Raw genomic sequence first — 22761 nt, forward strand, 5'->3', positions numbered from 1 at the left:
AATGGATGAAAGACCTCAATGTGAGACAGGAATCCATCAAAGCCCTTGAGGAGAACACAGGCAGCAACCTCTTCTACCTCAGCCGCAGCAACTTCTTCCTAGAAACATCCCCAAAGGCAATGGAAGCAAGGGCAAAAATGAACTTTAGGGACTTCATCAAAAGTTCAAAAGCTTTTGCACAGCAAAGAAAACGATCCACAAAACCAAAAGACAACCGAAAGACTGGGAGAAGATATTTACAAATGACATCTCAGATAAAGGGCTAGTATCCAAACTCTATAAAGAACTTACCAAACTCAACACCCAAAGAATAAATAATCCAATTGAGAAATGGGCAGAAGATATGAACAAACATTTCTGCAAAGAAGACATCCAAATGGCCAACAGACACGTGAAAAAGTGCTCAACATCACTTGGCAACAGGGAAATACAAATCAAAATCACAATGAGATACCACCTCACACCATTCAGAATGGCTAAAATTAACAAATCAGAAAACAACAGGTGTTGGAGAGGATGTGGAGAAAGGGGAACCCTCCTACACTGTTGGCTGGAATGCAAGCTGGTATAGCCACTCTGGAAAACAGCATGGAGTTTCCTCAAAAAGTTCAAAATAGAGCTACCCTTCAACCCTGAAATCTCACTACTGGGCATTTACCCTAAAGATAAAAATATAGTGATCCGAAGGGGCACATCCACCTCAATGTTTATAGCAGCAATGTCCGTAATAACCAAACTATGGAAAGAGCCTAGATGTCCATCAACAGATGAATGGATAGAGAAGATGTGAGAATATATATATAGATAGGTGTGTGTGTGTGTGTGTGTGTGTGTGTATTTTTTTTACAATGGAATGTAATGGAGCCATCAAAAAATGAAATCTTGCTATTTGTGATGAAGTGGATGGAAGTAGATGGTATTACGCTAAACAAAATAAATCAACCAGAGAAAGACAATTATCATATGATCTCACTGATTTGAGGAATTTGACAAACAAGACAGAGGATCATAGGGGAAGTGAGGGAAAAATGAAACAAAATGAAGCCAGAGAGGGACAAAAACCATAAGAGACTCTTCATCTCAAGAAACAAACTGAGGGTTGCTGGAGCGGAGGGATGGGGTGTCTGGGTGATGGACACTGGGGAGGGTGTGTGCTATGGTGAGTGCTGTGGTTGTATAAGACTGATAAGTCACAGACCTTTAACCTTGAAACAAATAATACATTATATGTTAATAAAAAAAGAGACCCATAAACTTAAATATTTAAACTACCAGAAAGAATGAAAACATTTAATCAAATAGCCAGAATAGGAATTTAGACAAAAATAAACAAAAAATGAATTCAAGGAAGGCAGTAGGAAAGAAGGCATACATAAAGACAAAGCTGAATTTCTGAATTTGATAAGAGGCAATAATGAGACTAATAAAAGGACACTTCACTTCTATTACATTCTTTCTAAAAACCTATATTCCCAGTCATCATGGGGAAAACACCAGATAAATGCAAATCAATGGACAGTATACAAAATGCCTGACCAGTATTCTTTGAAAAACTGTCAAGGTCATGAACAAGGGAAGATGGTATAACACTTACAGATTAGGGGAAACTAGGAGACCTGATGGCTGAATGCAGTGTGAGATCCTGGATTGGATCTTGGAACACAAGAAATGGGTGAGATCCAAATAAAGTCTGTAATTCAGTGAATATAATTGTACTAATATTTTTTAGTTTTGACAAATATGCCAAATCATGTAAGATGTTAACATTAGGGGAGGTTGTGTGAAGGGTATATGAGATCTCTGTACTAGTTTGCAAATTTTCTGTAAATCTAAAACTATTCAAAAAAATTTTTTAAAGAACTTCAGAAGACCTAGAAAATCTAGACAGAACAATTAAAGTAGAAGAAATACAAGTGATTATCAAAGGGCTATCTCCTCAAACAAACAAAAGCATCCCAGGTCCTAAAATTTGTATAAAAGGATTTTACCAGACACCATAGTAACTAATAACTTCAATATAATCATTCTGGGGGCACCTGGGTGGCTCAGTGGGTTAAAGCCTCTGCCTTCAGCTCAGGTCATGATCCCAGGGTCCTGGGATCGAGCCCCACATTGGGCTCTCTGCTCGGCGGGGAGCCTGCTTCCTCCTCTCTCTCTCTGCCTGCCTCTCTGCCTACTTGTGATCTCTGCCTGTCAAATAAATAAATAAAATCTTTAAAAAATATATATAATCATTCTGATAACAGAGAAATTTAAAAAGCACTCGCATTCTTTCCCATGAAGTAAATAATTCAAAAATAATACAATTTTTCCCTTACAAGTTTAGTATATTATTTCTATTTTCTAAAAATACTGGATGCTATATCCAGAAATGCCAGATAGTGGCAGAAATCTTTGTTTCAATCTTGACTTCAGTGAGAATGCTTCTAGTTATTTCCTCATTACATTGGTCATAGCTTTTGTGGTTATATATCACATTAAGAAATTAATCACGAGGCACCTGGGTGGCTCAGTGGGTTAAAGCCTCTGCCTTCCACTCAGGTCATGATCCCAGGGTCCTGGGATTGAGCCCCACATCAGGCTTTCTGCTCGGCAGGGAGCCTTCTTCCTCTCTCTGCCTGCTTCTCTGCCTGCTTGGGATCTCTGTCTCACAAATAAATAAATAAAAATCGTAAAAAAAAAAAAAAGAAATTAATTGCATATTTACTCTACTAAGAATTGTTATCAAGAATAGACTTGGGATGCCTGGATGGCTCATTTGGATGTGTCCAGCTCAGGTCATGATTTCAGTGTTTTGAGATCAAGTCCTACTTTGGGCTCCACACAAGGCAGGAGCCCACTTTAGATGTTCTCTCTCCCTCTCTCGCTCAAGAAAAAAAAAAAAAAAAGAGTAGACATAAAATTTTATCAGATTTTTTTACCTCCAAAAATTATCATGCAAATCTTCTTCTTTTTAAAGTCATTAATGTTAATAATTGTGTTATAGGTTCTCTTTTACTGAACCATCCCTGTATGTTTGGAATAAATACTACTTGGTTAAACTTTGTTATTCTGTTAACATGGTTCTGTGTTCTGTTTCCTAATCTTTTTGCTCAGGGTTGTTCCATAACATGCATCTTGAATTTATCTGAAGTTTTATCGTGCGTATGTGTGAGTGTGTGTGTGCATATGTTGTCCTTCTTGGCCTTTGCCATCAAGGTCATACTAACTTCAAATTTGGAGATCTGCCCCACTAAGGTGACAAGAGATCAAGTTGATTTCCTTTTAACTAGTCTCCTTCTTCTCTCTGACTAGCAACCAGTCTCCAGATTCTGCAGTCCAACGTGAAATGGCATCACATGGTAAGCGATATTCTGTAAGATGTGATTGTAACTGAAATCTCTTGGGTTAAAAAAAAAAAAAAACACTTGTTCACTGTGTCTATTATAGGGCTATCATAATTAGAATTTAAAATACCTGTGCTTGGGGCAAGGAAAAGAGGCAGCTTAGTTGAAAACTGTTTTGAGTTTTTTCTTCCTTATAGAATCGTGTTCCTGCTCACCCTCATGTACCCCTGGAAATGGCCTTCAACATTGACTGAAATGGTGAACGTTGACTCACCATCCCAGTGCCCACCGCCCACCCCCCGCATCTCCTAACCAGTCTGGTTTAACAGCCTCATACCCTTCCTTCCATCATCACCGTGGAAACCCTTCTTACCAGTCTGGGTCAGAAGATGAAGGGAGCTAAGAGAGAGGGAACCCCTTTCCCACTCCAATTATAGTGAGACTAACACTTACAAAGTGTTTACAACATTTTTGGCATGCTCTGAGCGTTCTAAGTAAATAACTCATTTAATCCTTGCAACAGCCTTTCCTTGGCAAATACTACTGTTACCATCACTTGGCAATTCAAGAAACTGAAGGCAGGAAGTGACCTGCCCGTGGTCATATAGCTACCAAGTGGCAAAGCTAGGTTATGAACTTATGGAGTTGGGTTCCCAGGCGGCTAGTCTAAGTACGAAGTCTCCCCTACAACCAAGGATCTTTCCTGCCTTGGGGATCAAGGAGGACCTTTGAATAAATTATCAAGTTGAAGATTTTAAATAAACAGGATTCAGTATTAATAATATTGTAATGCTTTTCAAATAACCAAAAGAGATGGAAAATTCATTGAATCGGATTTAGATGCCGGTAAGGGAAGACCACTTTCTAGGAGAGAATCAAGGGGGGAGGGTTGGCAGAGAAGAGAAGGCTAGAGCACAGTGATAGCACTTACAGGAAAAACAGAACCATGGCACATTTGTCAAAACTCAGAAATTAGTAGTAGTACAATTGTAGTCACTAAACTATAGACTTTATTTGGATTTCGCCCATTTTTCCTGTTCCAGAATCCAAGGCAGGATCCCACACTGCATTCGGCCATCAGGTGTCCTACCGTCCTCTAATCTATAACTGTCTCACTATCTTTCCCTCATGATGACCTTGACAGTTTTGAAGAGCACTGGTTAGCTATTTTGTAAAATATCCTCCAGTTTGCATTTATCTGGTGTTTTTCACATGATTGCACCGGAGATATATGTTTTGGGGGAAATAACCAGAGGTAAATTGTCTGCATATTCCGTCACTGGAATGATGCCCAGGACACCAGCAAGAATTCTGGGGCTGGGAACTAGGGTAAGGGAGCTGGGGCAAAACTTGGAGATTTTGCCCCTTGTTTACCCATCTATACTGTACATGTGCATATATTACTTTTAAAAATCCTTAAATAAATGGGATGTCATGCTTTAAAATTTATTCAAAGAGACACTTGTATAGGTAATCTAAGTTTCATCATTTGGTCAAACAATGTATTTGTCCTTAAGCGTACAATCTATCTCTTGCCCTTATAAAGGGGCTCTTAACTATCTCTCTCTCTCAGCCTCAATTTTATACTAATTTTTCCTTTATCTTCTCTTAGCTTTTATTTATTTTTATATCATTGGATTTTTTTTTCTTTATCTTTAAGCCACCTACAATCCCCTTTATTTCCTTGTGGGGAGAAGAGACCCTAATTAATAAATTAGTATAGAGCAAGATGTTTTCCTATGTAAATCTGAAGTTTTTTTTTTCTTTTGCTACTGAGGATTACAAAGTGGAGGTTTCCCCTCAGTGAGATTTTTTTTTTTTAAAGATTTTTATTTTATTTATTTGACAGAGAGAGATCACAAGCAGGCAGAGAGGCAGGCAGAGAGAGAGGAGGAAGCAGGCTCCCCGCTGAGCAGAGAGCCCGACGCGGGCCTCAATCCCAGGACCCGGAGATCATGACCTGAGCCGAAGGCAGCGGCTTAACCCACTGAGCCACCCAGGCGCCCAGTGAGATTTTGATCCACTAGGATAGACACACTATCAGAGAAATAGAGTAGTTCAAATACGATCATTGCCAACAGGATGAAGAGTTTTATTGAAAATACAAAGTGTACAGAAAATTTAGTAAGCCTGAAGAGTTAATTTGTGATATTTCAATTAGTATAATAGACCCACAGATTTGTCCCTGGAACCACAATAGAAATTAGGCAGCTACTGAGCCTGCAGATTTAAGAACATGGTCCTAATAAGGTTAAAACCACACTGCAAATTTCAGGTTTTAACTTGTTTTTCAGAAGCTGGGTTTATATTTCTTTTAGCTCTGGGAAATATCACGTCCAGAAATCAAATTATATTCAAGAGAATGACATGGACTTGGGTTGAAAATAGTATAATGTAGAAAAAAAGAGAGAAAGATGGTCAGACGGCTCTTGGGGTACAAAACATAAACTTGTCTGGGGCAGATGTCAGGTGGGAGCCTACCCTGAGTTCCTGCTAGGATTCAAGGATGTCAGGACCCCTCCCATTGAGGCAGAACCAACAGAACGAAAGAGCCTGCAAGACAAGAGAACATCTCAAGTGAAGATGATCCAAGAACCAGGGGCTGGTGGAAGAGGGAAGGAGAGGTTCTCGCTGAGGCAGCCGCTGAGTCCTAGGGTCATGGGGCTGCTGCTGCAAGAGAGAAAAGCCAACAAGCAGCTGGAAATGGTGCGAATGAATGAGGTTGCCTGTGGCCCTTGTTATAAAGCCAGACCAACTTTTGCATGACCCCTGTTCTCTGGATAATGGCCATCCGCGGCCATGGGACGCCATCAGCCTGCACTAGCGGCAACACCAATGCCTTTGACAAATAGCAGCAACCATCGCAGCAGAATCCGTGGCTTCCACAGGGATATGCAACGTCATCACAGCACATCAGCAGTAAAGGAGCCATCACACTTCGGAACGACTATAGATAGCTCAAATATAGAAAATGAAATCTCTCTGAATCTAATTAGACAAATCTATCCCATTATTTCTCTTTCTCAAAAATATACCAGCAATTTTTATTCATTTATACTTCCAGATGAACTTTGGAATATACTCAAATTTCTCCCAGATTTTTTTGGCATTTTAATTAAAATTACACAAAATTTATATATTAATTTATAGAGAAGTCACTTCTTTAAATTATTATCTTGGCATCTGGCACATGTATTTTTCTTTCCACTTACTTGAATCTTCAGTGAAGTCTTTTTCTTCATATAGACCTTGTACATTTCTTGATCATTTTTTTAGGGATATATTATAGGCCTTATTGTTATTGCGTGTCAATCTATAATTTGCAAATTTTCTCACTGTGCTCTGCAGACATATCAAAGAAAACTGGTGAAACTAAGTATGACAAAAATTTTATCCTATCTCTTCTTCTAAAGTTTTATAGTTTTGTCTCTTACATTTAGATCCATAATCCATTTTGATTTATTTTTGTGTAGGCATGAGGTAAATATACAAATTTGTGTTTTTAAATATGACTATCCATTGTCCCACTCTTATATTTAACACATAATCCCATCACATTGTTGCAAAACAATGTCACCTGCATAATTTCTATCCCTGGGAACCTAAAGAAATTTCCTTGTGTGGTGGTTATATGAGAAATACCTGTCTGGTTGTATTTCTTATTCAAGTATACAAACACAGAGTCAAGTTTCAATCTAAAAACTCCAGCCACTTATCTCCAAAGAATTATCTTGAATTATTGATTGAACAATGTCTTTCTTCTGTTTTCTGCATCCTTTCTCTCTGGGACTTCTATTAGTGAGGCACTGGTTTGTAACATTTTAAGACATCCCAAGATCTCATGGCTTTAGATTTTTGGACTCCCCACTATCTGTTACACATGAAAACATACTGAAGAATCAACTCAGGACAGAACAAAGTTTTTCTCCATATGAAAGGATTGAGGTGTGTGTATTAGTGAATTGACACATTAAAAAGCTAACTGATGGGCTCACTGGATTAAAGACTCTGCCTTCTGCTCGGGACATGATCCCAGGATCCTGGGATCAGGCCCCACATCTGGCTCTATGCTCAGCGGGGAGCCTGCTTCCTCCTCTCTGCCTACTTGTGATCTCTGTCTGTCAAATAAATAAATAAAATCTTTACAAAAAAAATGTTAATGGATGAGACAATTTCTTTTTTTTTCTTTGCATATTTGTGCTGTTCCTTTTTAAAATTTATTTTTTCAGTGTTCCAGGATTCATTGTTTATGCACCACACCCAGTGCTCCATGCAATCTGTGCCCTCCTTAATACCCATCACCAGGCTCACCCAATCCCCCCTCTCCAAAACCTTCAGTTTGTTTCTCAGAGTCCATAGTCTCTCTTGGTTCATTTCCCCCTCCAGTTTCCCCCAACTCACTTCTCCTCTCCTTCTCCCAATGTTCTCCATGTTATTCCTTATGCTCCACAAGTAAGTTGAAACCATATGATGATTGACTCTCTCTGCTTGACTTATCTCACTCAGCATAATCTCTTCCGGTCCCATTCATATTGATGCAGAAGTTAGGTATTCATCCTTTCTGATGGAGGCATAATATTCCATTCCATATATGGGATGAGACAATTTCAATAATGCTCTAGGACTGTTTGAGAAGAGATTAATGCCTTGGGTGTTCATATAATTGAAACGTAGGTTTTTGCTTCATTCCAACTGCTATTTTTAAATGCCTGTCCCTAGTAACAGTAAAAAGAAATCTGGAAGTTTAAAAACTGTTAATATTAATTAATGTAAATATTAATATAATCACTGAACCAACACACACTAACTTTTCAAGTATCACTGGACTACTTGTTGGAATATTTGTGGCTCTCCATGGGTTAGGTTTGCTAAGTCAGTATTTCCACTTCCAACTTGGCCAGATAATGTTGACTGATGAGGATAATAACACTTTTTCTGTCCACTGAAGATTTATTAGTTTAAAGAGGAAACTTTACATACTGAATACAGAAGCAGTTTGGTAAGATGATCTACCTGGAAGTATTAGTGTTCACAGATAAAATTAGCATAATCAAAGTGGATAAAAAAAGGCATAAGAGGTGGCAAATTAAAGTCATTGATAGACTGGGGAAAGCTGACTTGAAATTATTCCAAAATAAGTGCCAGTTCCATACCCTTCCTAACATGTGGACACAAAGAAAGTGTCTGCAATTACTAGCTGGCTAAATTTTATAAATTATTTGGAGTTAAAATTTTCTGCTTCAGTGAATTTCATAGGAAACTTGTGAATAATATTTATATTATGATGATAATCCTTAATGACCCAACCCAGGAGTCTAACCGAAGTATAAATTAGGAATGTGTTACAGAAAGGGGTCACAAGGAGCCTTCAGAAAATGAGAATAATTAGAGATCCTCACCCTCTTGAACAGTTGGAGTTGATGTGAACACGATGGTTTTCATGATCTTACTCGGTTTCTCTTTTTATATTTTTTTAATATTACATACTAAGAACACTATTAAAGTTCTGATGGTTTAAAGAGATGAGAAGGAATGAAAGCAGTAAATTGTATCAGCAGAATTGGATCATATATTGAAACAGATATGTGGGAACATAGGGCTCCATAACAGGCCACTACCAGCAAGTTTTAGAATGCGTGAATGAAACCCCATTGAGACTTGGGCCTGAAACAACCCTTTGACTAACCAGTACCACGTAGATACTACTGGGGATTGATATCGGAAACACTAACTGGTTATGATATCTGTGTATACTTGAGCTTAAAAATGAAGTTCCTCTTTTTGCTGGCCCCAGGCAAAGAAAGTGGAAATCCTCCTCATTTTGAAGGTCATGGAAATTTGGGTCTTTCTGTCTATAGAGGTCCTCTGCTTTTACAGTCATGCGGTAACTTTTGAGTTACCTCAGGAGACTTACCCTAGTGCCATTAACAAGGCCACGCATCAGAAATGCTCACTGCTCCATTTGGGGTAGAAGAATCAAAGAAAGCACAGGAGGCAAAAGTCCACCTGAGAAAAATGATAAAAAGAAAGGTATAAAGTCTTAGGCATGCCATGTCAAGGTCTCTTCAACGAGTATTAATATTTTAAACCAGAATCCATCAAAAGGCAGGCACTGTACCAAGTACACATGGTTTTGGATGGAAATCAAGTGGCTTTGCCACAATAATACAATCTTGCTTTTTTGAGAGTCCCATGACTCTGGTCTTATATGAAGGAAAAGTAACATTTGGCTAGTAGCGCCTTTTTCTTTGTTCATTTGTGTATAGATTCATTTGTGTCTGAAGACAGCTGAGGAACCCAGATCCCTGTGACCCCCAAACCTCATGCATCAGCATAGCGAACCCACGAGTCGGGGCATCTGCAGCAACCCTGTCCCGAACTCTTCCCATCCAAGTCTCCAACGGCTTTCATGCTTCACATCTAAAGCTTTGCTTTGTCCAAAGAAGTCTACAAAGCAGCACTGTGATCTTGACCTCCCTTTGATTAAATAATTCCCCATTGTTCTTAGAGATGAGTAGTACATCTTTAGATTTCACAAGAGGACTTGTCCTGATTTGGCCTCTCTGACCCCATTACTTATGACTCTTCTTACTCTCTTTGCTCTGGCCACGTGGCTTTCTTACATGTTCTCTAATGCAATGGTTCTCTGTTCTGGCTTATATTAGAATTACATGTGGAGCTTTAAAAAAAAAAAACACAACACTATTGCCAGGGCCATACCTTCAGTGATTTTGATTCACTTGCATGGACTGAGTTCTAGGCATCTGGGTTTCCTCAGCCAGGGTTGAGAACCACTTCTCTAATGCAGCAAACCCTTTTCCCACTCAGGTCCTTAGCACAGACTGTTCCGCTGTTCAAAACACTCTTTCTCCATTCCCTCCACTACCATAATCTCTAGGTTGAAATGAAAACTTTTAAAGGCAAAATTTCCTGGATATCCTTTACTAGGTAGCTTCCCTTAGTAATTCCTATAATTCCTCTTTTAAAACACCACAATTTCTGTTATTTGCTTTAAGTTTGCTTTCCCATAAGAGTAAAGCCAAAACTATCTGTTTTCTTCCTAGCCCCATTGCTTAATGTAATAAACACTAAAAAGAAAAAAAAAATCTGATGGTTAATTGAAAATGCCTGTGTCCTGGGAATTCAGCCTTGGACAGATATTAAAGAGCTATTTAGTCCCCATCTTTCCATAACAAGATTCTTGGCTGGGAAGGAAGATTTATAAGAATGGCAAAGACTTTCTGATGAGGGAAGTGTGTATTTGGGGTCCCATCTTGAGCCTAGACTATGTTTATCAAAAGATCCTAAAATGTCTGGAGAATTGGTCTTGTAGGCCCCTTTCTTCTTCCTGGAAGAAAGCTTCCTAAGAAAAGACAGCTGAGGCACAAAACTAGTTTAAAGAAAATGACCCATGTAGAAAGATTGAGTCAGTTCTATATTGATCCCAGTAAACTCTCTTTCAAGGATTTCTCTTACCAATCTTCCTAGGAGTGTAAGTCATAAACAAGTGAAAACTAAAAGAACCACAATACTGAGAGCGTACAGCGTGGTTATGCCGGTTCTGGTGGCTTCTGCAGTAGGGGAAAATAATTTACCTGGCTTTGGGAGTCAGGGAGGAACTAATAATCCTGGGTGTAGCCTTCAGATCTCTCAGTATCTGGCCTTGCCACGGTTGGAGGGATCTGAGAACATCAGCGAAACACCTTTGGTAAGGCACCACCACAGATAGGAAGCCAAAGACATAAAGGCATTAGATATTCATGACCTCAATTCAGATTCTGTATCTCCCTGAATTTTGGTATTTTGCTATTGTCAAAGAAGAGAGGATTCTAGTGAGCTAGAGATGAAGGAAAAAGTGCGAATTCACATCATACTGGAGAGGACCATGTCCATGGTTCCCTTTGAGCATTCCTGGGATTGTTTGAGAATTACTACAGGGGAGTTCAGATTCCCTCAGAATAATGATTATTATGGTAATACCATTTGCCCCCAGGCTTAGGTGGCATCAGAAACTCATAAGGTATGTGATTTGAAACAGCTGAGGTTTAAGGAACTAGTCAAATTGGCATGACTCCAATTTCTCTGGCCAAGAATGACAATAGATAATGAACAAAAATGTCAATGATATAAGATATATATAAAAAGCAGATGGTCAGTTAAAAGAAGAAAGACAAAATAATAAATATGGAAGCTTAAGGCGCACCAGCCTGGTCCTAGAACCTAGTGTTATGAAATATATTCCAAAGTACAGGTTTCCAGGACTGTGACCATTTCATCATTTACTGTGGGTTTCCAATGGAGAGCCATGGTGATTAAGGAGTAATTGAAAATGAGATGAAAGAGAATTTATCCATATAATAGACATTAAAGCCAGAGTGATAATCATAATTCCCCAGAGGAGGTACTGAAAATTTCTGGAAACACTGTTGAGCATGTTATAGAGCCTAAACAATAAGAAAAAACTAACTGGGGAAAGCAGGTGAAATTCCCGGACAATTCCTTTAACGTACTAGATTGACATCACTACAGAACCAGTTGATAGATGTTAGACAATCCTTATCACTTGCCAATGTGTGCACTGGCTTCTGGCATTATGTTAACATTGGTGGTACCTACGGTGCAGGCAAAAGCACGTCCACAACCAGGAGGGGACATGCTGTCAACCAGTTATTCAACAAAAATGTGATGCCAAAGTAATACGAGAAGAACGATAACCTGGTGATGGAGTCGTAGTCACAGATTTGGCTCCATGAGAAAAAGAGACACTAGCTAATGGATGGGAAGCCAAGGTCCATGTTGTTATAGATCAACTAGCTGGCAATTTGTGATGGAGAAGCAAGCTCCAGGATTAAGAGGAAATAGTTCACTTGAAAAGTGCTTCTTGGGGTGCCTGGGTGGCTCAGTGGGTTAAAGCCTCTGCCTTTCAGCTCAGGTCATGATCCCAGGGTCCTGGGATTGAGCCTTGCATCAGGCTCTCTTCTCTTCTCACCAGGGGGCCTGCTTCCCTCTCCCCCTCCCTCTCTCCCTGCCTCTCTGACTACTTGTCATCTCTGTCTGCAAATAAATAAATAAAATCTTAAAAAAAAAAAAAGTGCTGCTCAATCCTGGCTGTACATCACAATCTTGGAAGTCCTGGTTTGGTTTTGTTTTAAGTGGCTGGTCTTGAATACAGACTTATTCATTCTCTAGAGGCATATATAAACGGTTTTATGAGTTCTCTAAGTAATGATAACAGGCAATATGATAATAAGCAACATAGCAAAGAATTATTCTCTTAAGATTGAGTAGGGTCATGTTTGCTCTTGTTAGGAATCAATGGTGGATATGGATATAAATATTGTAGAGAATGGGGCACTTTTGGTGGCTCAGTCAGTTGAGTGTTCAGCCCAAGTAGTGATCTTGGGTCATGAGATTGAGCCCTGTGTGAGGCTCTACGCTCAGGAGGGAGTCTGCTTGAGATTCTCTCTCTCTCCTTCTCCCTCTGCCCCTCCCCCTGCTCATGCACTCTCTCTCTCAAATAAACAAATCTTCTTTAAAAAAATATTTTAAAGAAATCAGAATAACTCTCACACCGCTGTCTGAGCCCAGCCCAGAGAGGGAGGTGTTAGGAAATGTTCTGTGTGTTCTTCCCGGGGATGGTCATGACGGTGTACTTGTGTCTTCTGGGGACATGCCAGTTTTTAGTTCAGATCCCAAACAGGAAGTTCCTCTTACTGTCCTAGTCAGTTCAGGGGACCGGGTGGCTTAAACAGTGGAGATTTCTCACACTTCTAGAAGCTAAGAAGGCCAGATCTGAGCACAGATCAGGCCAAGATTCAGTGTCTGGGCAGGTTGCTCTTCCTGGTTTTCAGATGGTCGTCCCTCTTCTCCTTGCATCCTCACGTGGCAGAGAGAGCGCAGGCGAGCTCTCTTGCGTCTGTCTTATAAGGGCATGAGCTCCATCTTGGGGTTCGGCTCTCCTCACCTCATCTCAACCATTGCACTGAGGATTAGGGCTTCAACATACAGTTTTGGAGGGAGCACAAACATGCAGTCCACAATATGGACTGAATAGAGAGGCAGGTAGCCCTATCCATGAGAACAGCTCTCGCACCCCACAGAAGACAGGACGTAGATCCCCAAGGGCATTCCATGCTGGAGTCAGGGGAGAAGCACTGAATAGACAGAAAAGGGCTTTCGTTAGGTAATCAGTGGTGGGCAACCCTTAGAAATAGCATTATTATACGGCAGGACCTAAAAAGGAACTTTGAGTTATTTCAAAAATATAGACTGAGATTTTCCATAAACAGTACTACTGGGTCTGAGGCAAGGAGGTGACATTGCAACAGAGGCTTGTGTAAACGAGACAAGGATGCACCCAAGGGAAGAGAAGCTCTTCTCCTAGGCTTTCTCCAGTGTCTTCAATCAAGAGTCGGGATGTCTTCATGGAAACTCACTGATTGTCGCTGGTAAGTTGAAAGGGCTGTGCACTGACCTCGACGTGGTTCTCCTTCTATCGCATGAGACGTTCTTCGGTAAGGCCCGGCCTAAATCGTCCTGTGGGCATTTTCTATCAAGAGACTCCCCACTGAGTGGATCGCACTGAACAGTGATGGTGGTGGGCAGAGGAGCTCCTGGTAATGAACACGGCTGACAAAATTTTGTCTGGAAGTGTTCATTATAGAAACACAGTGGTTGGCGGTAAAAGGCCGCCATTCAGGCCAAGATGCTATCATGGATTTAAACGAGTTTGTTTTCAAGGCTGCGAACTCTTGGACTCGTGTTCCAGCCCAGTCTCTGGGAAGGGGAGAACTCCATGCGATGCCTCGCAGGCCTGCTAACACTGATCCTTTCCTTTTCCGGATACTTCCAGGAGAATGTAGCTGCCGGCCTATGGGACGCGTACTCAGGCCTGTTCGGTGACCAAGCCATGATCCTTGCTATGAACTCCAGGTACGGTAAGCCTTGACACTCCCCCATTTCACTGACTGAACATCTTCAAAATGCAATAGAGAAAAATCACAGTTGTGATAAACAGAAAACGGCTCCAAATTCCTCCATCCCAGCTCAGCAGCTCCTGTTTCTCTCTTTCTCACATTCTTCCCCACTTCTTCAGTGCTGTACAGATCAGCAGGTAGTCTAATTATTATAGGCCAATCGGATTTTCTGTAATATTCTTCCCTTTGGCATTATGTCTTGAGTTTTTTCCCTACATGCTCATATTTTCGTTTTAATGGCAGTATAAGATTCCCCAATTTTGAAATTTTTAGATTATATTTTATTTTGCCAATAGTATGAGAATCATCTTTGTACATCAAAGATCGTATCTCCTCTGAAATATTTTTTTGAAATAGCATTGCAAGGGTGAGGTTACCGATTTAGATGACAGGCAGCCACGAAAATGGCCTGCTGCTGGGAATCCTAATTGGTGGACAGCCCTAGCTGCTCCCTGACCGTCCAGGCAGCCTGGTAGGGCAGTCAGCTCCAATGGGTGTCTTTGAGTCTAGGAAACCCATCAACCTGGCTGAACCCTTCTTAGAACTTGCTATAGTCTATACACTTTCTAACCCTCCTTCCTTCCTTCCCTCCTTCTCTCCGAAATCTCATGCACCTCTAAACCTGTTTTGGCATCTGTTTCCCAAGATCCCAAACTACGGCAGATGGGATTGAAAACCTACTTAGAGCTTTTAGTTAGGAGTCAGTTTGCTGTCCAGAAAAATTCCCCTAATAATGTTTCTTCAAAGCCGAGTCACCAAAAGACATAGATTCTTACATACATTTTTCTACTTTACTAATTTAATAGGCCCAAAATTGTACCTCATTATTATTTTAATTTGTATTCCTTTAAAAAAAAAAGCAAGACCTAATATTTTCTGTATGTTTATATATTTATGAATTTTCTCATGTGGGAAATTTTTCGTGGTCTTTGCGCCTCCGTGAGGATTTTTGTTTTGGCATATACTTAGTAAGTGTCCCATGACATTCCTATGGGGTTAAAATTCTTTGTTCTTTTTTATCTTCTCAGAATTGATTTTAGTGTCATTGCTATTTTTTCTTTCACATTTTGGTATGACATCTGGTATAAAATTAATTCTATATCACACTTTACTATTACGTTCACTTTCTTCTAGTTTTCTGTTAGTTGATTTTTGTTACCCTCTAGGCAATAGGCTATATGTTTTTTGATGTTATGAATGAATTTAAATTATCTTCACAATTCCATTATGCAAAACAGATGTCAACAAACTTGGCCTATGGGCTAAATCTGTTTTTGTAGTCTCCTGGTTTTGTACATTCTGAGAGATAAGAATGTTTTTTACTTTTTTTTTTTTTTTTGACAGAAAGGGAGTAAGAGGGGGGAGAAGAGGGGAAGACAGAGAGGGAGAGAGAATCCTAAGCGGGCTCCGCACTGAGTGCAGAGCTCTATGGGGCTCTGTCTCATGACCTGAACCAAAATCAAGACTGGATGCTTAACAGACTGAACCACCCAGGCACCCCCCCACTTTTTTTTTTAATTTTTAAATAGTTGGGGGAGGGTTAAAAGAAGGAGGATATTTCACAACATGCAAATGCTCTGTGAAATTCAAATTCCAAGGTTGGTAAACGAAGTTTTGTTGGAATACAGCCACATTTATGTATTTATTCCTGCATTGCCTATGACTGCTTTTGCATTATGATAGCAGACCTGAGCAGACAGAGGCCATTTGGCCGGCAAAGCCTCATATACTTGTCATCTGGACCGTCACAGAAAATGTTTGTTGATCCCAATACAGATAACACTAATTTAAAGTGTTTCATCCCCAAAGGCTTGTTTAAACTCTGAATGCTTTTTTACATTCGTCTGTATAAGGGAGTACTTACGTGCTTAAGGGTTCCGAGCTGTTCTTGAGGATCTTGATGGCAGTGGTCGATACAGGAATGTACACCTGCGATCAAATTGTATAGAACTAAATACACACACACACACATGAGCACAAATAAAACTGGGGAGATCTGAACCAGATGGCTGGAAGGAATCACTATCGATATCCCGGTGGTGATACTCTACTATAATCGGAGAATGTCACCACTGGGGAAAACCGTGGGAAGTATATTAGCTGTTTCTTTATTATTTCTTACAACATCATGTAAAGTTACAAATATCTCAAAAAATTTTAATTTAAAAAAAGAGGCATTCTAAGAACACATTCTGATCCAACATGAAATATTCTCAATAGATTAGTGCCACATTTGGCCAGGGAGGGGAGACAAGAGTATTTAATACAGGTATTTTCTATTCCCATATTAGATATTCTCTAGAATTTACATTCTCTCCCATTGTTTAGAATTTTATTGTGGTGCCACCACTAAACTTTTTTGACTTAGTGCTGTTTTATAATAGATTTTATTATCCGATTAAACTAGATCTTCCTTATTTTCTTGATCACTTCCAGCATGGTAACTTTTGATAATCTCTCCAATTTTCTAAGAGGAAGGTAAATGTGTTTTATCAACTTCTGATGAAAATGTCCTGGAATTTTAATTGTGCTTTCAGAGTTTGTAAAATAATTTGAGAATAATTGACATTTATAAATGATGTTCCTATTTATAAATCTATCTTTCTAATTATTCAAGTTCTGTTTTGAGTTCTCCCTTAATAGTTTGAGGTATTTTTAACATAGATTCTGCACATTACTAGACTGATTTTTTATTTATATTGATTGTATTTTGGCTCCCTCCTTCCCCAATTTTATTGTTTGGACAGCAATTTCTGATATGCTAGAATACATATGGGATTTTGGGGGGGATATATTTATCCTGTGTTTGAGCTCACTGAACTATTTTTATTAGACCATGTCTTATTTGAAAAACAACAAATTCTAACACAATATTTTAAAATAGGAAATTGAACCCTTATGTTGTTCCTGTTTTTAATAAAAACTCATACATGACTTCTCAATTAGCAAAATGTTGGTTTAAATAAAACCTTTCAAGAAATTATTCAAACCATTCATTCTCCTTAAAAAATGATGTTGATATTTATTAAATACTTTTTCAAGATTGATTAAAGCATGATTTTTAATTTAATCTATCATAGGTATGTGTTAATTGATAGTTTTTAGGCTATTGGTCCATCCTTACATTCTGATGATAAATCATAATAGGTGTTACAATGTTATTTTATTATTTTAAAAATTATTATTCTAAAAATTTAAACTTCATATTTATAAATGAAATTTGTTAGTTTTTTTATTATTTTAATTCCAGTGTAGTTAATATACAGTTTTGGGTGTATAATCGTGTGAGTGATTCAGCAGTCCCATATATTATTACTCAGTGCTCATCAAGAGAAGTGTTCTTTTTTAAAATTTAATTTAATTTAAATTTTTTTCATTGTTCCAAAGTTCACTGTGCACCACACCCAGTGCTCCAGGCAATATGTGCCCTCCTTAATACCGACCACCAGGCTCACCCTAACCCCCCACATCCCTCTCCAAATCCTCGTCCTCTATTTTACCCAGCCCCCCACTCAGCTCCTCTCTGGGAACTATCTTTAACCAGACTCTGTAGTTAGGAGTCTGTTTTCTTATTTGTCTCTTTTGATTTCCCTTTGTATGTTTGTTTTGTTTCTTAAATTCCAGAGATGAGTGAAATCATATGGCATCTGTCTGTTTCTGACTGGCTTATTTTGCTTAGCATTATACTCCTTAGATCAATTTATGTTGTTGCAAATGTCAGGATTTCATTCTTTCTACGGCTGAATAATATTCCATTGTATATATACACCATTTCTTCTTTATGCATTCATTTATCAATGGATACTTGGGCTGTTTCCATAATTTTACTATTGTAAATAATATTGTTATAAACATAGGGGTACACATATTCCTTTGAATTAGTGTTTTCATATTCTTTGGGTAAATACCCAGTAGCCCAATTGCTGGACTGTAGGGTAACTTTCCGAAGGACTCCATACTGTTTCCCACAGTGGATGCACCAGCTTGCACTCCCATCAACAGTGTGAAAGGTTCCTTTTTCTCCACATCCTTGCCAAAAGTCAGTTGCTTCTTGTTGATTTTAGCCATTCTGAGAGGGGGGAGGTGATATCTCATTATAGTTTTCATTTGTATTTCCCTGATGATGAGTGACGTTGAGCATCTTCTCATGTGTCTGTTGGCCATCTGGATGTCTTCTTTGGAGAAATGACTATTCTTCTTTTCCGCCCATTTTTTAATTCACTTTGATGGGGATGTTAAGTTTCATAAATTCTTTATATATTTTGGATACTAACCCTTTATTGGACATGTCATTTGCAAATATCTTCTGCCATTCCCTTGGTTGTCTTCTAGTTTTGTTGGTTGTTTCCTTTGCTGTGCAGTATTTTATTTTGATGAAGTCCCAGTCGTTTAATTTTGCTTTTGTTTCCCTTGCCTCAGAAGACATATCTAGAAAGATCTTATTATGGTGAAAGTCAGAAATTATGGTCTGTGTTCTCATCTAGGATTTTTGTGGTTTCAGGTCTCACATTTAGATTTTTAATCCATCTTGAGTTTATTATTTTGTATGGTGTAAGAAAGTTGTCCGGGTTCATTCTTTTCTATATTGCTATCCAGCCTTCTCCCAGCAGCATTTGTTGAAGAAATTGTCTTTTTCCCATTGCATATTCTTGCCTCCTTTGTTAAAAATTAATTGACATGTAATTGTAGGTTTATTTCTGGGTTTTCTATTGATCCATGTTGCCTCTTTTTGTGCCAGTACCATAATGTTTTGATTACCACAGCTTTATAGTCCAGAATTGCGATACTTCCAGTTTTGTTTTTCTTTTTCAAGACCATTGGCTCTTTGGGGTCTTGTGATTTTATACAAATGTTAGTATCCTTTGTTCCACTTCTGTGAAAAATGCTGTTTTTGCATCTATGTTCATCAGAGTTGTTGGTCTGTAGTTCTCTTTTTTGTGGTATTTTTATCTGGCTTTACATCGGGTAATGTTAGTCTCATAAAATGAATTCGGAAAATTTCCTTCCTCTTCTACTTTTTTAAAAGTTTGAGAATAGGCATGAACTATTCTTTAAATGTTTGGTGGAATTCACCTGTGAGGCCACCTGGTCCTGGACTCTGGTTTGTTGGGAATTTTTTAATTGCTGATTCATTTTCATTGCTGCTTATCAGTCTGTTCAAGTTTTCTATTTCTTTCTGTTTCTGTTTTGGTGGTTTTTGTGTTTCTAGGAATTTATCCATTTCTTCCAGGTTGTCCAACTTGGAATATAATTTTTCATAATATTCTATTATAATTATTTCTATCTCTATGGTGTTCATTGTTATTTCTCCTCTCTCATTTTTTATTTTGTTTGAGTACTTTCTCTTTTTTTCTTGAGATGTCTAGCAAGAGGTTTATCAATTTTATTGATTTTCCCAAGAACCTAGCTTCATTGATCTGTTCTATTGTGGTTTTAGTTTCTATTTCATGTATTTCTGCTCTAATTTTTATTGTTTTCTTCCTTCTGATGGTTTTAGGTTTTGTCTATTGTTTTTTTCCTAGCTCCTTGAGGTGTAGGTTAGAATGAGATTTTTCTCGCTTCTTGAGGTAGGCTTGTTTTGTTATATACGTCCCTTTTGCTACATCCAATGATTTGAACCATTGTGTTTTCATTTTTATTTCTCTGCATGTGATTTTTTAATCTCTTTTTTGATTTCCTGGTTGACCCATTCATTGTTCAGTAGCATGTTATTTAACCTCCATGTTTTGGTGCTCTTTCCAGATATTTTCTGGTGGTTGATTTCTAATTTCATGTGTGATGGTCAGAGAAAATGCATGGTGTGACTTTGATCTTTTTGAATTTGTTCAGACTTGTTTCATGGCCTATTATGTGATCTATTCTGAAGAATGTCCCATGTGCCCTTAAAAAGAATGTGTTTTCTGGGGTGCCTGGCTGCCTCAGTTGGTTAAGCAACCAACTCCTGATTTTAGTTCAGGTCATGATCTCAGAGTCATGAGATTGAGCCCCAACTCAGGCTCTGCATTGAGCATAGCGCCATCTTGGGATTATCTCTCTCCCTCTCCCCCTCCCACTTGCACCCACTCTGTTTCTCTCTCTCTCTAAAAAAATAAAAACAAAAAACAATGTGTATTCTGCTATTTTAGGATGGAGTGTTATGAATATATCTGTGAATTTTATTTCATCCCTTGTGCCATTCAAAACCTCTGTTTCCTTGTTGATTTTCTGTCTGGATTATCTATCCATTGATGTAAGTGAGGTGTTAAAGTCCCCCACTATTATTGTACTACTATCTATTAGTTCCTTTATGTTTGTTATTAACTGTTTCATGTATTTGGGTGCTCCAATGCTGGGTGTATAAATATATACAATTGTTATATCTTCTTGTTCAATTGTCCATGTTATTATTAGATAGTGTCTTTCTTGGTCTCCTGTTCAGTTTTGCAGTTTTGTCATAAATTCTATTTTCTCCAAAGAGAAAAGCCATTAGTATGGCTATCCTGGCTTTCTTTTGTCATCTATCTGCATGATAAATGTTTCTCCATCCCCTTACTTTCAATATGCACGTGTCTTTAGGTGTGAAATGAGTCTTGTAGGCAGCATATAGATGGGTCTTGTTTTTAAATTCAGTCTGTCACCCTATATCTTTTGTTTGGGGCATTTAGTCCATTTACATTCCAAGTAACGGGTATGTATTTATTGCCATTTTGTTACTAGGCTTGTGGTTGTTTTATAGCTCCTCTTTGATCCTTTCTTCTCTTGCTCTGCTCTCACAGTTTGCTGGCTTTCTTTAGTGACATACTTGGATTCTTACTCTTTACTTTTTGCATATATATTACTGGGTTTTGATTTGTGGTTACCATTAGATTTGTATATTACATTTCTGCGTACACCTTACACTTGAGCCCATTCTTAACTCCTCTCCCCTCCACATGTTTGGTTTATGATGTAATACTTTACCTCCTTTTATTTTGTGGGTCCCTTGACTGATTTTTATTTGTAGACTTATTTTTATTGCTTTTGTCCTTCCTACTTTTCTTACTCATACTTATGGTCTTCCCTTTATAATCATACAGTCTCCTTTAACATTTCCTGTAAGGCTGGTTTAATGGTCATGAACTTCTTTAGTTTTTGTTTGTCTGGGAAACTCTTTATTGCTCCTTCTCGTCTGAATTATAGCTTTGCTGGAGAACGTATTCTTGGTCACAGATTTTTTTCCCCCTTTCAGCACTTTGAATATATCATGCTACTCTTTTCTGGCCTTCAAAGTTTCTGCTGAAAATCTGCTGGATAACGTATGGGGTTTCACTCGTATATAACTGTCATTTTTTCCCTTGCTTTTAAAATTCTCTCTTTATCACTACGTGTTGCCATTTTAATTATTGTGTGTCTTGTGCGGACCTCCTTGGGTTGATTTTGTTGGGGAATCTCTGTGCCTCTTGGATATGGATCTTTTCTTCCCTGGATTAGGGAACTTATCAGCTACTATTTCTTCAAGTAAATCTTCTGCTCCCTTTTCTCTCTCCTCTTCTTTTGGGGTCCCTCTAAGGAGAATGCTATTATGCTTCCTCTTTTTTCTTTGTAAAATATTTATTAAATTTGCCAGCAAGAATCACTATATTTATTATTCCCCTTTCCTCATTTTATACTTATTCATTTTGTTTATGCCCTTTATTTCTTTGATTATATTTTTAGTAGCTTTAAAATCTGGTTACATGTTTAGTTCGTCATTTTTCTCTCATTTTATTTTTTTATTTTTTAAAAAAATTTTACTTTTTTGAGAGAGAGAGAAAGTGAGTGAGAGGGCAGGAGAGAGAATCTGAAGCAGACTCTGCACTGAGAACCAAGCCCAACCCAGGGCTCAATCCCACAACCACAAGACCATGACCTGAGCCAAAACCAAAAGTGGGATGCTTAACCAATTGAGCTACCCAGATGCCCCTTATTTTAAATGAGAAAAATTCTAATAGTGTTCAAGTACTTTTAAGTACTTTGAATTTTCTCATTTTTAAAATGGATTTCTCATTGTGATTTGAGAATAAAACATATATTTACAAATATGATAAATATTTGTCAGCACACCATGATTATTGAGAAGGACGATCCTTGTTATCTCATTTAATATAATTTATCTATATCTCCTTATTAATTCTAGTAAAGATCTCCTCTTTTGCAGAATTTTTAATTTTTACCTACCACCTGCTGATAATTGAATGCTTAAAATTCTATGACTGTGTTTGCTTTTCCTTGTATTTTTAATAGTTTTAATAATTTCTATTTCCTCCTGTATTTTAAATAATTCAATACCTTGTACTTTTAATAGTTATTTTTAATAATTTAACTTTTTCTGTTATTAACTATCCCTTTTATTATTTCAAATGATCATATATTTATCTCTCAATATTCTTTTATTTGAACTAAACATTTTATCATATCAAATTGTCCCTCCTGATTTCTTTGTGATCTGTTTAATATCATTT

At 38.1% G+C, this 22761-nt stretch overlaps 1 protein-coding gene across 1 annotated transcript in view; it reads left to right on the forward strand.

Moving 5' to 3' along the window:
* The first annotated feature begins 10878 nt into the window (after positions 1-10878).
* MROH9 (maestro heat like repeat family member 9) overlaps positions 10879-22761 on the forward strand; it is a 61722-nt gene continuing 49839 nt past the window's right edge. Inside the window, 2 exon segments of the mRNA XM_044266120.1 lie at positions 10879-11034; positions 14179-14258. Of these exon segments, the coding sequence (XP_044122055.1) occupies positions 10879-11034; positions 14179-14258 (236 nt within the window).

Source organism: Neovison vison, chromosome 10 (assembly GCF_020171115.1).
Source record: "Neovison vison isolate M4711 chromosome 10, ASM_NN_V1, whole genome shotgun sequence".
Classification (NCBI taxonomy): Eukaryota; Metazoa; Chordata; class Mammalia; order Carnivora; family Mustelidae; genus Neogale; species Neogale vison.